The sequence below is a fragment of the Plectropomus leopardus genome, chromosome 6 (assembly GCF_026936395.1).
Source record: "Plectropomus leopardus strain MGB_pleo_1.0 chromosome 6, ASM2693639v1, whole genome shotgun sequence".
Lineage (NCBI taxonomy): Eukaryota > Metazoa > Chordata > Actinopteri > Perciformes > Serranidae > Plectropomus > Plectropomus leopardus.
The window spans coordinates 13958251-13972957 of record NC_142181.1 but is presented as its reverse complement, the minus strand read 5'-3'; the positions used below and the strand labels follow the sequence as shown (position 1 = coordinate 13972957).

Below are 14707 nucleotides of genomic sequence, written 5' to 3'. Positions count from 1 at the left end.
GAGGACGGAGGATGCAGAAGGAGGGAAGAGTGAAGGTCAAATTGTGAGAAGAAGACGCATGCAAAGCATCAGTAAGGAGGGAGGAGCGGTGACATTGCACTTCCCTCTCTCTTCACACGTCACTGTGTCTGAATGTTGGCAATGTGCTCTCACAATTTGATGGAGCGGTGACTCTGCAGGTCCAACATTTGATGTCATCCGGTCAGGAGTGACAGAGGAGCACGAGTCGTTTTATGGCTGCCCCCTGATTGGCTGGGGAAACTGCATTGTCAGTGTGTCGTCATTGGTGGACTCACAGCTCATTGGATCAGATCGGGCTCTAAAAAATGGCTGTTAATATTCACTATGGGGCTATTTTTATCCGAGCGCCCATGTAGCTGTCAGCTTTGATTGAAGATATAATAAGAGATGGTCTGAACTTATAGACCCGGAGAGACAAGACTGAGAGGCACACACTCTATTTTTGGTCGTAGTGAAAAGCTTCCAGCACCACTTCTGTTCTGGACACCTTTAGCCACATGGGGGTTATTTTTATTTTTATTTTTTTTTTTGGCAGCAAGGTACTTCACAGGCAGGGAATCATTGAAAATCTGTCCCTAAAACATTTGTTAACGACAGTCTACGACAGGTATCATGTTTACCCATAGACTGTTTAAATAATGTAGCTACGTGACATCACCCACTGGATTGTGGACTGCCATTTTCAAACATGGAGTTAGGCATTTCAGCTGTCGCCATCTTGTTGTTTTTTTGTTTTTGGGTTTTTTTTTTGTAGGCAGAAGTGACCATATTTGAATTAGAGGCTGGATCTGACCAGTGGTCTCTGAGTCATGAATTGTGGTGATGCCTTGCAGAGAGCCCGTCTCTGACGCAGCCCTGCCCTTAAATTTATGTCACTTTGGACCTAAAGAAAATGTAAATGGAAAAGTCAAAGTGACAATTTCATCATGAGAGTGACATGAATGACCGAAATATCATGTAATTTATTTAATCTGTTAAGTTTTTCATTTGAAAACCATAAGTCTGTAGGGTTCATTCTCTGGGGACCATGAATGTCTGTACAAAATTTAATTTCAATGAACTCAGTATTTGATAAGACAGTGATGACAAACCGAATTTGCCATCCCAGGAGCCGGGCCACTAGCATGGCTAAAAACAAAATACATTTCCAAAGACGTGGTGATCACTTATTTAACAATATTTGCTTATGCAGTGCATATTCCTGAAATGTAACAGAAAAAAACACTATATGAATAGTTTAAGACCCTCAATTCTTCTGTGACAGGTGTGTTGCGTGTGGGCGCCCCCACAGCCCCGGAGGTCACCCTGCGACTCAACCTGACGGTGAAAGCCAGCAGCTGTGTGGAGCCTGGCAGCAGCTTCAGTGACCCTCAGTGCTCCGGGAAAGGCAAATGTATCACACAGCCCTCTGAGGTGAGAAATAATGTTTTTTTCTTATCGAGACAACATTGAGCATCAGTGTGAATAAAGCTGAAAAAGTCTGCTGTATTATTTTATACTTGATTATGAAATGTTAACGAGGCCACCAGCCCTCAAATAGAAATTTGGTGGTGAGGCAACATATTTTCATTAAAACTGCATCATCCAGATATTTATTAATATAAAGCATCTTCATTCAGTCGTGTTTATTTTCGTCATTTGTTGGTTTCAACAACCTAGTAACATAATAATAGTGGAACTGCAAAATTAGCAAAAGCAAAGTCTTTATTATCATTATAACCTAATATTATCAGTGCAGCTACAGCATTGCGTCCATTGATGCAAGCAGCTTTTGATCATAATACACAAAAGCATAGCAGAAAAAACTTCTCCCTGGGTTTTTACTTAGCAGAAAAAAAGCTAGAACAGTACAGACCAACACAGAACAGCACCACAAATTACAGCAGTGCAACATGATCAATTTTAAATGGTGGGGATTTATAGTTTCATTCATTATCTGATGGTGAAAAGTGCATGCGGGTTGATGGTCTGGTGTAGCTGCACGTTTTGAGACAGAGAAAAAACACGCTGCAGGAGAAGGAGAAACCACCTGAGACTCATGAGACCCTCTACATGTATGCCTTCTACTAAGAGAGATTGAAAATTAACCCTTCAAAACCTGGTTGAACATCAGTTTTCTTGCGCTGTGTTTAGATGCCTCTTACAGGCAAATTAACCCTTTGTACCCTGAGCAAATAGGTTTGGTTTCTTTCAAAAACATGCGGAAGAAAGGTCATGTCCGACAATAGATGTCCCACAAAATGCAAAATACGTGACAAAAAAAATGGCCTGAAAATTAGTTTTAGATATTTCTAAAAATATCTTTATCATTTTATAATTTAATTATGTTACTGAAAAAAATGTTTTTTTCCCTGTTTTTTTTTTGTTTGTTTTGTTTTACTTTTCTCATTTTCTTGCTTTTTTTTGGCCATCTGTTTTTAAGTTGCTCAATGCCTTCTCTGCATGTTTTTTTTTTTTTTTTTTAAGAAATCAAACCACTTTGCTCAGGTTCCCCTGAGTTAACAAAATTGTGGAGACGGAGGTTGTGTTTTCACTTTTACATTACCCCCCACCCCCCTCCCCCTCGTTATTTGAGCAAACCAAACCGTGTCATTGCTGCTTGTTTATAGCATTGTTATGTCACTGAGTTATTTTACAATCTGCAATCTCATTAATTCTGTTTCACAAGTTTCTCCTCCTTTTAACGCTATCACCCGTCGTTTCACCTTCAAGGCTCATCAACTTGACGTGAAATTTGTGTGTATGTGTCTTGCAGAGTACCTTCTTCTGCGAGTGCGAAGACGGCTACACCGGGATCTTCTGTGAGGAATTCGATGCCTGCCACCGCCGACCTTGTCGCAACAACGGCACCTGCACCGACGTTAGGCAGGGGGGTGAAGGACGCAACTTTACATGCACCTGCCCACCAGGTGTGTGTGTCCATGTGTTTAATATGCAGGTGGTGTTTATTTTAGGGCTGTTTGTGATGTACTGCCTCACATATGGGTTCATGAGGAGTCTCAGCTCGACTTTTTGGTTTTGGTCAGTCTGATTAGAGCTGCTTAGACGTAAAAACTGAGCCCATAATTCTTTGCTTTAGAAAATATCACAGTAAGAGCACAGGAACAGAGAGCATATTGAGCTTTTGACCTCTTCAGATTTATTTTAGGACAGAGACTTGAGCGAGGGTCTCTGGTACGAGGGTAAATGTCAGAGGTGACCAGTGATTGTCACTTCCCATTAAGGAACTGTGCTAACAAGCCCTGTGTGTGCTGCTGATCAGAGAAAAACATGGGGAAAAAATACAAACAGATTGTAAGTCAGTTTAGTTTAAGTAGGTGGCTCACATTATTTAGATTTATTTATTTACATTTATTTAGATTCCCATTACTGGCCACTGCATACTTCCTTAGCGTCACAAAAAAATCTATGTTTTAGACGGACAAATATTTACTGTATTTCTTTGTTGTATTTACTTTTTTTGGTTTAAATGAAAAATGAAAAAAATTTCATAAAATTGTCAACCACATGAACATGAAAACCTTTGGAGTGTTAAAAAACTAAAACAGATAAAAATCAATAGATACATTCTTTAAACTAAATATTGGATCAAAATATACATAAATAAACCATGAGGGGGACAAATGTTAAACTGCGATTTGTTTCTGATGCATCTTACATTAGAGACATACACCAGTCATTTTGTACAGGTAAAATAACAAAAAAAATTTTTAAAAATTTGCATTGCCTATCTCAACTGACACTGGGTGAGAGCCGCGGTACACACTGGACAGACTGTCACAGAGGTGACACAGAGAGACAGACAACCGTTCAGGCTCACATTCACATCTACAGGCAATTTAATGTAGTCACCGAATTACCTGCATGTTTTTGGGCTGTGGGAGGAGGCCAGAGAGCCCAAAGAAAACCCACGCTATTGCGAGGAGCACACGCTAACTCCATACAAGTGGGCCCCAGCTGGCTTGTGTGTTAAAACCTGGCACCGTCTTGCTATGAGGCGACAGTGCAAACCACTGCAGTGTACAGCCAACGATTTTTACCAAATATAATGAAATAAATCAAACACTGATTGCATACGGTGTGTTTTTCAGGTTATGAAGGGGAGCGCTGCCAGTTGCTGGTTGACCACTGCCTCTCTCAGCCCTGCAAGAATGGAGCCACTTGCTTCAGCAGCCTGGCTGGGCCCAGATGCTACTGTCCCGAAGGTAAGAGCCCAGATTATTGATCATTTTACTTGCACCTTTATTGATATTTTATAGTTGCACTCTATATATTTGCACTCCTTCCTACTTTGTACTGCTGTGGCTGCACAATGATTTCCCTCAGGATGAATTATAGGGTCATCAGGGTCCCCATAATACGATATTATTACAATTTTTAAGGCCAATATACAATATTATTGTGATTTTAAACATTTTGTGCAATACTGAGTAATGCAATAACATACATTGTGATTATTTGTGATTATTTTTAATTATATTTAATTATTTAATTATATTTAATTATTTGTGTTAATAAGATAAAGTTTCCAATCTGTTTGTCTCACTTAAGTCATTTTTATTGCAGCAAAATGCATCTAGTGGACTAGAAAATCAGTTGATTTTATTATTCTAGTAGTTTAATAATAATTAATATGATTAAAAAATACGAAGTTGGTGTTCATGTATCAATCCAAAAATGCAAAAAAAATGCCGTCCCCTCCCATCCAGTCCCATCCTGTCCCATCCCAGCCCGTCCCATGACATGTTGATGTATGGTGGTGAGAATGACAGAAATAATTGCTTTGTATGTTTAAATTAGAAGTGATTGCACAGTATAGTTATCTTAAAATTTTCAGTTATTTGTTGTGGAAAAAAAAGAAATCATCTGGACAGGAAATTAATAAAATACATAAACGTGTAACGCAAGAAACTCTGCCAAATCCTCCTTCAACAGCTTGTGATGTTTGTATTTCTTTGCAGAGAAAACAATGGGGACATCCAAATGGAAATATTATAGGAATCCTGCAATACTGTGTGTATTTTTCAGCTGTATAATTCCAGTTTTTATACTCTCTGTGTCTGCTGCGTGTTAAACAGTATCTGTGCCACTGAGATGCTTAATTTAAACCTTCCTCCTCTATTCTAATTAGTCTTCATAGCCTCAGCGACCTGCATCAGCCTCTCCGGGGAAATCTGTGACCGCAAAACTTCTGCCCGAAACAGCATTTCTCAACAAGAGTGCACTAGTTTGCGTTTAATATACACAATGTACCAGCAACAGTGTTTACAGACACACACACACACACACACACACACACATAATAAACACAGGGAAAACATTAGCTAACAATGGACCTCGACACATAAATATAGAAACAGCTGATGGATTGAAAAGCTGGCAGGAAGGTTGTTTCATTGTTCCAGGTACAACTCCCAGCAGTTAGTTCATTGTAAATCTGGAGGAGGTCTCATTCACACAACACCTGACTGTATTGTTATTTTGCAGCTGCCAAAAAAAACAAGATCTTGGAATTCATAATCCACCACTTGTGTAGTAACTTAAAATAAAAATAGGAGAAAAGTGGTGAGAAAGATGCCGGCACCTTTTGATTAGTGCAAGGAGATTTTATCAGAAGAAGGCTTTAAAAATGTATTGAGGTTATTAGAGTATTCTTTGTTTGAGGGAACTTCAGAAAAAATACTTGTCTGCATTTATTTACATGTAGCAGGAGATATTTTAAGATGTCACAGGAGCTAACAAGGAAGCATAAAAAATAAAATAAAATAAATAATTTATTTTTTCTAATGAACACTGTAATGCTATTGAGAGTCAGTCAATTCAAAGCTGAGAAAATGATGTATTTCATGTTGTAGCAGTGAAAGTTGTTTGAAATATTTTGGTAATGTGGAATAAACACTGAAAAGACAGGGCACAAAACCGACAAAGAAAAAAGTAGAGCTCCACTCATACAAACTTAAAATGGGAAATCCATCGAAAAGGAATTTTTTGGTATAGGACACAGTATTTAATAAATTTTCAGTCAATAACTGAATGTGAATGCTGAACACACTCTAGCAGAAAAATACACACTGCCTGAAGAAAAATCCTCCTTTTCATAAATCTTTTCAGTCAGGCACATTGTGCATTGTGGGGACTCAGGTTCAGTCAGGGGACAGTTTAGAGGAAGGACGGGGTACAGGTAAATGTTTATGTGACTGCTAGATGACACCAGTGCATGTTTTGTCTGCTCCAAGATAAAAAAAAATCAGAAAAAAATATAGCGTTTGTTGTTAAGGTTGGAATAGGACTCCCGTAAATAAATGCATAAAAGCATGCAAGTCATTTTAATGTCCTCCTTAGTGACAAAAACAAGTTTTTGTGTGTTAGAGAAGCACACAGAGAGGAGAAGAGATGTGCAATGAACACATCAGAGGAGGATGATTTAAATGTCTCTGTGAAAACACAGCCTCTGGGCAAGTAATCAAAAGCAGAAGAGAGGTTTTTCATTCAGAATGATGTTTGAATGATTTTTTTTGTGGATGCTGAAAAAGATCCTCAACAGTAATGTAAAGTTTTCAAGTATAAGAAAACATTTCATCTTGTATCAAAAAAAAAGGATTTCATTAACACTCAGAGTCCATGAGTGCATTATGTTTGTGTTAAATCTTTCAGTATGTAGAGTGGGGAGAGATAACAAAAACAAAGGAGAATACAAAGTTTGTTCTCTGTGGTTCCTCCTGCATTCATTTCCCCCAGGACCAAGTCCTTGTCTCTTTGTTTGGAGCAGAAGTCACGAGTTCTTTTCAGTCTGTTTGCTCATGTTTGTCAAATACAGAAAAGAGTAGGATGCTACACAGTATGTTATGATTATGACTTCATTTGTACATTATGTCCTCCTAATGCAGTTAAAGAAATGTAAGCACACTTAGACAGCCAAATGATCATGCACAGAGGCTAGATACACATCCACCCTCCCACCTCCCATAAATCACCTCCGAGTTTTCTCACAATCGTCCTGCACAGACAGACGCAATAAATAGAATGATGGATGGCATGACAACTGTAGCAGCTGTCATCAGAAACGCATCAACTGTGTGATCACTGGGCCAACTATGAGAGCAAAAGCTGCATTTTTATTTGCTACATCACAAGGGAGGCAGGGATGTTTATTCACCCTGCAGGGAGAGAAGGTAATATTTTCACTCCTGTTTGTTTCCCTGTCAGCAGCATATCTCAAAAAGCAAAAGATTTCCAGAGAGAAAAAACAACCAAAGACCAAAGAGACAAACAAATAAATAAACTATAGTATGGCTGCACTGATTTCCCAGATTTCAGCTATTCAGGAAGAAGTGTGAGAACCACTACCCAACCACATTATAAAAAAATATTCGTAACATCACCTAAACCCTTTGAAACCTGTTTCTCTCGTTGCATTCAGCTGCCTTTCACAAGTCTTTTGGCTTCATTTTTTTTTTGAAAACATGGCTAAAAAAGCAAACTGCATGAAATTAGGAAAAGCTAACAAGAAAATTAACTGAAAATTAGTTTTTAAAAAAGACAGAAAAAATGAGAGAGACAGAAGTATCAGAAAATAATTATTTTATTATAATTCTGTATTTAAAGTTAATTACATTTACATATTTAGCACTTTTTTCAAGCCATTTTCTAGTTTGTTTGTTTTTTCTTTTTTTTTCTTTTTTTACCATTTCTATTTTTTTTTCTTGTGTGCTAATTTTCAGGTAATGCTCTTGTAACTTTTTACTAATTCCTTGCTAATTTGGGGTAATTTCTTGTGTAGGTACTAATTGCCTTCCTCCCATGTTTTTAAAGGGGAGTAAGCCAGTTTGATCAGGTTTTTAGGGGTTAATCAGAGCTCCTGGCCATTCATGTTGACATGTTCACATTTTAACTGTAAATAGAAATGTATATGACACAAACAACTGCAGAAACAGACATTCCAGCCCTGTGTCTATGAAATTGCGTTAATAACCTAATTTAAAACAGCAAATACTTTCTGAGGAATTATAATGCCAAGCAAATTAAGTTTTCTATTAACATAATAACGAAATGTTGCTAATTAATTGATATGGCAAGTTATAAAAATGTTTATACTGAACGTATCAGCAAAATATTCAGTCGAAGAATTTAAATTATTAGCAAAACATTTGCACTTACATGAATTCCAGTTGTTTTTTCACTAAATTAGACAATCTTACAATATAATGTTCACTTGAGTGAGACATGTACCTAAACTGCAGCCACACTCTGTTTGATGCCTACACGAAACGCCCCCACAAACTACGCCTGCCAGTACAAGACAAACCCACCAATGCAACAGTAATATGAATCCTGCTTTAATGAAATGAAGTAGTGAACATGTAAGTAGACAAATATAGCAGTGGGGTAGGGAGTCTGTATTTGTCATTCAAAAGGGAAACTGGTAGACCAACATTAGTTAGCCTGTCAACATATTAACACAATCCAGTGCTGAAAGAACGAACCATAATTACTGTTCGCCAGAAACAATAACCTCTGCATGTACATATTACACTCTAGGTATCCTACTGCGTCTGCTCTTTATGTTCGGGGATGCTGCTACTGTGATGTAAACAAATGCACATGGTGAAATGACGCTGCACATGGTTATGTTTAGACAACACAAGCACATGGCATTCAATGCCTGGACGTCAACAAAAGCAAATGCTGGTACGGATGGTTAGGATTAGGTGAAAGAGGCACATGGTAAAGTGTCGGGAAAAAAAACATAAAATTCTGATAGGAAGTGAACACCGGACTCCTGCAGGAAAGTCTGGGTTTGCAGACCCACCTACTGCCTCTCCACGCTCCAGGTACCGTTCGGCCACGTTCTCAAGCGATGGCGCCTGTCCGTGTATCAGGTCGATGTGGCCGGTGACGTTCGGCCGTCCGCCGGTGTATGATAACAACGCGGCTGATTCTGCGCACCGAGTATTTGACGAGATGGGAATGAGAATGGGCTGAAATGTTTTTAGTCTCAGCCTGCCTTCCAGTTTTTACTTTTACTTCAAAGTGATGATGAAGTCAAATCTCATGAATACTATTAACAATACGAATTTCAAAGATGTGCTCACATTAATTTTGCACTCTGACTCCTTAACAGAGATTAACACACTTATATTAACTTTCTTTCACTTACACACACACACACACACACACACACTGACAGGAGAGGATGTGTGAGTGTCAGTACTGTGACTGCCTCCAGTCAGAAAAGCAGGGCGGGGGAGTGAGCGGGCCAGCTAAATTTAAACTGTTAACTGCTTTAATGTTGGCAGGTTTGAATGCCAGCAGCAAGAACCAACAGACTCGTCTGTGTTGCCAGGTCCCATGTCACAGTGTGTGTTTGTTTGCCGTATTTGACAGATATCTGTTTAGACAAACAAAGAGAAAATGTCGAGCTAAAGATGCAGAGGTTCTTACGTGGAGCAAAGAACACAGAGGAAAAGCGGGGGATTAAGCCGTGACAGAACAAATAGAAATCATAACATTAAATCTGTGCGAGAGCGTGTGTCGTGTGTGTCTGTGTGGGCTGCTAGCATCTGTGTGTTTTCGAGCATATGATAGAAAGGTAGAAGAGATGAGGGAGCTTGGAAGGAGGCAGAGGAGCAGGATGCCTGCCTCTCTGCTGCTCGATGATAAATGTCCTCCCCACACAGTGAAATAAAGTCTTGCAGATCAATGGATGCTTGAGAGAGATCTCTTCATTAGCTCAATGGAGTGTGCACGTCGGTGCAGTCAGCACGGGGATTTACTACAGTGTTACTGTAAATCAGAGGACCCACGCACACTTTTTCACAGCGAGGCGTGTGTGCGTAGAGTCTTTCTCCACTCTGCAGTACAATAGCAGCTCTCTTGGGGAGGTGAAGACAGAGGAGGAGAAGGGGCGAAGAAAAGAGGGAGGAAGCTATTTTTAGATGAGGAGTAGGTGAGAGTAGCAGAGGCTCTCACGTTAATGAGAGGACGTGGAGAAGAAACACAAAACAAGTAACCCCACAATGAGAACTGGTCTTCACAAAACTGACAGAACCATTTTCCTCCAGCAGCAACAAGCTGCTTTCACTGTCTGCTTCTGTCTCTAACAAGGAGGACGGCATAAAAGAAAGAACATTAGATGGTGATTTTGGGTGGTGGATGATAACATAACTAAACCGCTTGCTGTTTTTTTTCTCTGCATATTATCTTTGATCAGCGCTGTCACTCTCCGCAGATCTGCTTCTACAAAAGCGGGCAGTCGTGAGGCTTAAAGAAAAGAATTTGCATTTTCCTGAGAGTTACATGAGAACATCCATCCCACTTTCATGCCTGTCCATTAAAATAAGACTCTAGAGCAAACAGGCTGTTAGCTTAGCATAAAGACTGGAAGTAGGGGGAAACAGCTAGCTTGGCTCTATCAAAGCATGTAACTTCCCCAGAATTCAGTAAATCAGTCATTCACATTTTATTTGTCTAGCACTTTTCATTCAAACAGACTGAAACACAAAGTGCTTCATACAGTTAAACCAGAACCCCCTCCCACAGGTGGTGTTGACTTATCTCTCTCAGCTCCTGACAAATGATGTAATGTGATTTGGTGTATTTCCCCAAAATAAAATAGCAAACTATTCCTTTATAAACCATAATCAGGATCTGTGAGAAATGAGTTGAAGAACTTATAGGCTGAAATAAGTGCATAAGAAAAATAATTTGATGAAAAGTCTAAATATTACATGCACTTTCTATATAATTGACTTGTGTACATTATATAAGATAATTCTTTGCTTTTCCAGAGAATGTTTTTGTTTTTTTTGTTTCGAGAAAAATACTGAATTTCATCCTAAGGTTCTGTGATGTACAACTTTGAATCTATGTAAAATTATTGTACTGGCTGTGTGAAAAGAAAATGTGTCAGAAGTTGCTCACATTTTGTGTACAAATTTCTTACCTCTTCTTGCTGTGTCATGAGATTCGATTAAGGTCTCCACACTGAATGATGCATTTGTGCACGGCATAAAACTTAAGTGAAGTGGCCCTAAGAGGCTGCAGATGCAACAAACACATTGCTGCTGCCCTCAGACGGTTGCACAGATTCATACTCTCAAATAAACTACAAGCAGCTGTTGGTGACATTACTGGAAAAAGTCATTTAATTTAGTACAAACTCCACCTTAAAAGCATAAAAATCATATTTTAATGTGCATTTAGATGTTTGTGTAAATGATTTTTTTAAAAATCAAAGTAAAAAACAAACAAACAATGAAGTGAGGAGGTCTTTGTGTGCTCCTCTGACAGCTAAAACCGCAAACATTTCTTTGTGAGCTTATCTGCATTAAGAGGCAGTCTTTGTGGGCACAAGAGCAGGTGCAAATTCATACCAAAATGGATGACACATATCGCACTGCACCACCTGATTTGCATTAGCACAACCCCTGCTGTGCCACTCTGCCCGCCTCGTTACAAGTAGCTTCATTTAAAGCTTTAAAATGACCAAAACTTGAGTTTCATCTGACTTTTGCCTGCAGAATTGGCAATGGGCCTGTGCTTGCACCTCAGCATTTTGCTCTATGTGTTGTTTAATGTTTTCCTAGTTGATAAGGACACTGAGAAATAATATCAAGGGTACGGCCAGCTTTCCAGTGGGTCTATTTTCTTCCAGGAATATCAGGACTATTATCATTTTTGTGTTGGTTTTGCATTATTAATTCTATATTCCCTCTCTGTCCCTTGTCTCTGCCTCTCCCTCTCACAGGCTACCAGGGTGCTACATGTGAGCAGAAGGTGGACCCGTGTGCTTCCAGCCCCTGTCACAATAATGGGACATGCTACGCCCAGGGCCCCGGCCCCCTGGGGTTCGGATGCAGCTGCACAGCGGGCTTCACCGGCCCTACATGTGCCCAGCTGGTGGACTTCTGTGCCCTAAACCCCTGCGCCCACGGGGTCTGCCGCAGCGTGGGTAACAGCTACAGGTGTCTGTGTGTCCCAGGTGAGCTGCAGTGTCAGTCATCTCAGTGATTGGTGCTTTTAGCGGAAGGTTAAGGGTGCTGTGGTCAACTGTCAAGGCGTCATTGGCATCAAGAGCCAAATTTAACCAAAGTCAATTAGAGGTGGGACAGCTTACCTAGATTCAGATATTTGTGGAGCAGTTTAGTAAAAGGAGCATGTCCCTGCAAATTTAAATTATTTTATGAATCCTTGGACCATAACTGCAAATTTTCTCTTAGCTAAAGAGAAATAACTATGTCACTGTACCGAATCCAAATTTATATTCAAGATACAGTTTTGTGTTTGTGAGCAGATTATGAGACAACCACCACGTCTTCTACGTAGACAAACCCAAAAACTTTATAGTTGTTTAGTGTTGTTTGTTGTTGTTTTGCATCTCTGTATCGTTACACGTCTCTCTGTGGTTTTGCGGTCATTTTGTGTCTCTCTCTTTAATTCTCATTTTTGTCTCTTTTAGGTTGTTTTCCCTCTTTTAATAGTAATAGCGTGTCTCTTTGCAGCTGTTTTGCATCTCTTTGTAGGTATTTTGTGCCTCTTTGTGGTCTTGTTGTGTTTCTTTGTAGTTGTTACTTTTAGGTCGCTCTGACTCTCATCTTGGTTGACATTGGCCCCAACATGTTAGGCCCCTTCATTAATCCATCACAATAATCAGTCACTTACCTGATCCTGATGTTCTCCTTACTGCTACAGCAGCTAACCCTCAGCGTCACTTGTGGTTGTCGTGCATCTTTCATTTTCTCTTCTGGTATATTTCAGAATAGATTTGTTCTGTTGGTTGAAAGAAAAGATGCAGAACTGAAGTGTTTTGTTCGTGTTGAGATAAGCCTGTCAAAATTGTCCTGCCACAACTGATCCACCCTGACACCCCCCTCTACAAACATTATGCAAAAACCTTCAAAAGAATTTTAAAAAAGCAACAACTGTGGTGCAGGTTATATGTTTGTCAAGCAGAAAAGAAATCTGATCAGCCTTGATATTGAACAGATATTTAATATTAAAGGATCAAGAGCCAAAATGCAAAGATCACGTTATTCTTACTTTTTTGATTTACCACCATTGTTAGCAGTAGTGGAAGAAGTATTCAGATCCTTTACTTCAGTAAAAGAACAAATACCACCCTGTGAAAATACTCTGTTACAAGCAAAATTCCTGCATTGAAAATGGTACTTAGGTAAAAGTAAGTAAATATAGTCATGCAGACAAATCTTAAAATATATATATATAAAAAATATATAAAGTAGAAAAAACACTCTGAAACTCAAATGTATGAAAAAAAGAAGAAAATCCAAAAAACTAAAAAATTGTTTTTTTAAAAACTAAACACCCACCAAAACTCAAAATGATTGAAAAAAAAGGATTATCAAAACAATTGGCAATTCATTTTCTGTGAATCGACTGATAAATAAATCAACTAATCATGGCAGCTGTACTTGGGTAACTGTGGTAATTTAATTTATAACAAAACATCATGTTTCATAAAACTCTTATTATTATTTTAATGCAAAAAAAGTTAGAAAAGCTGTCAGATAAATGTAGTGAAGTAAAAAGCACAATATTTCCCTCTGAAACGTAGTGGAGTAAAAGTATGAAAACAAAATACTCAAGTAAAGGACAAGTACCTCAAAGTCATACTACTTGCTAGTTAATGCATTTGGGACCCCTGAGCCCTCAGACCCCTTTGGCCAGATACTCCCGTCCATAACTATAAGATACTGTAGCGTCTGGATCTTGTTCTGAATTCACCGCTGTCTAAATCTGTCTTCACCACCAGCACATAAAGTTTCGTGATAAGTAAAAAGACGGTGACGTTTAGCATCGGCTCAGAATCACAGTAGCAGTAAATATCGTCGGGCTGACTGATGAGTTATTTTTAGACGAGACGATCATGGCGCTCGCACCGATGCCTCTGTGATGAAATCAATTGAGTGGAATGATGACTTATCATTATCCATTGTCTTGCAATTACCTAGCTGGGATGGTGAGATAGATGACTTTCCCAGTGGCCCATAAACATAATTTGACACTTTGCCCCGGCGCTCTCTGTTTATACCGTCTGTCAGTCGAATATTTAAGCCAATCACCATTCACCATTCTCACGCATCGCCAGCCTCAACTGTAGCTTCCAGTGTTTTCTCTTTTGCAGTACGGCTATGAGTGTGTCAGGATGCTATAGACATATTTCATATACCTAGGGTTCGTGCGGAGCCTTTATGTATGCAGCTTCATGTATGTGGATTTCTCTGCAGAGAGACTTGAAGCTGCATTCGTAGGTTCCTCCAGACCATCATCATCTTCTACATGTTAATGTCAGAGTGCGTCTTAGCTGGTGTTTTAATTTTAATTTTTCTCTTTTTTTGTTCACTTATAACGCATATTAATATACATTTTAGTCCTTCTTTGTAGTAACTTCATTTTTTGTTCTTTTTGCGTTGTTCATTGCTTGTTTTGGAGTTGTATATTTCAATTTTGTATTTTTTGTTGTGTGTTGTCTGCCTGTAACTTATGTTGCTTACTGTCTTAGCCATGACACTCTTAAAAAAGAGATTTTTAATCTCAGGAGTTAGGTTTTTTTCTGTTCTGGTAAAGTGAAGGTTAAATAAACAAATAATATTTTGAGATTAGTCTCTGCAGGACACAAACAAATTGCTACACCGCTGTACTTTCACATATTGATTAGGACTTTGAA

The 14707-nt window shown here is 38.9% G+C and overlaps 1 protein-coding gene across 1 annotated transcript in view; it reads left to right on the top strand.

Annotated features, from left to right (window-relative positions):
* Positions 1–14707, top strand: part of dner (delta/notch-like EGF repeat containing) — a 74446-nt gene that overhangs the window by 50190 nt on the left and 9549 nt on the right. Inside the window, exons 6-9 of the mRNA XM_088078825.1 lie at positions 1286–1434; positions 2777–2930; positions 4113–4226; positions 11768–12001. Coding sequence (XP_087934951.1) covers positions 1286–1434; positions 2777–2930; positions 4113–4226; positions 11768–12001 — 651 coding nt within the window. The remainder of the gene's footprint in view (positions 1–1285; positions 1435–2776; positions 2931–4112; positions 4227–11767; positions 12002–14707) is intronic.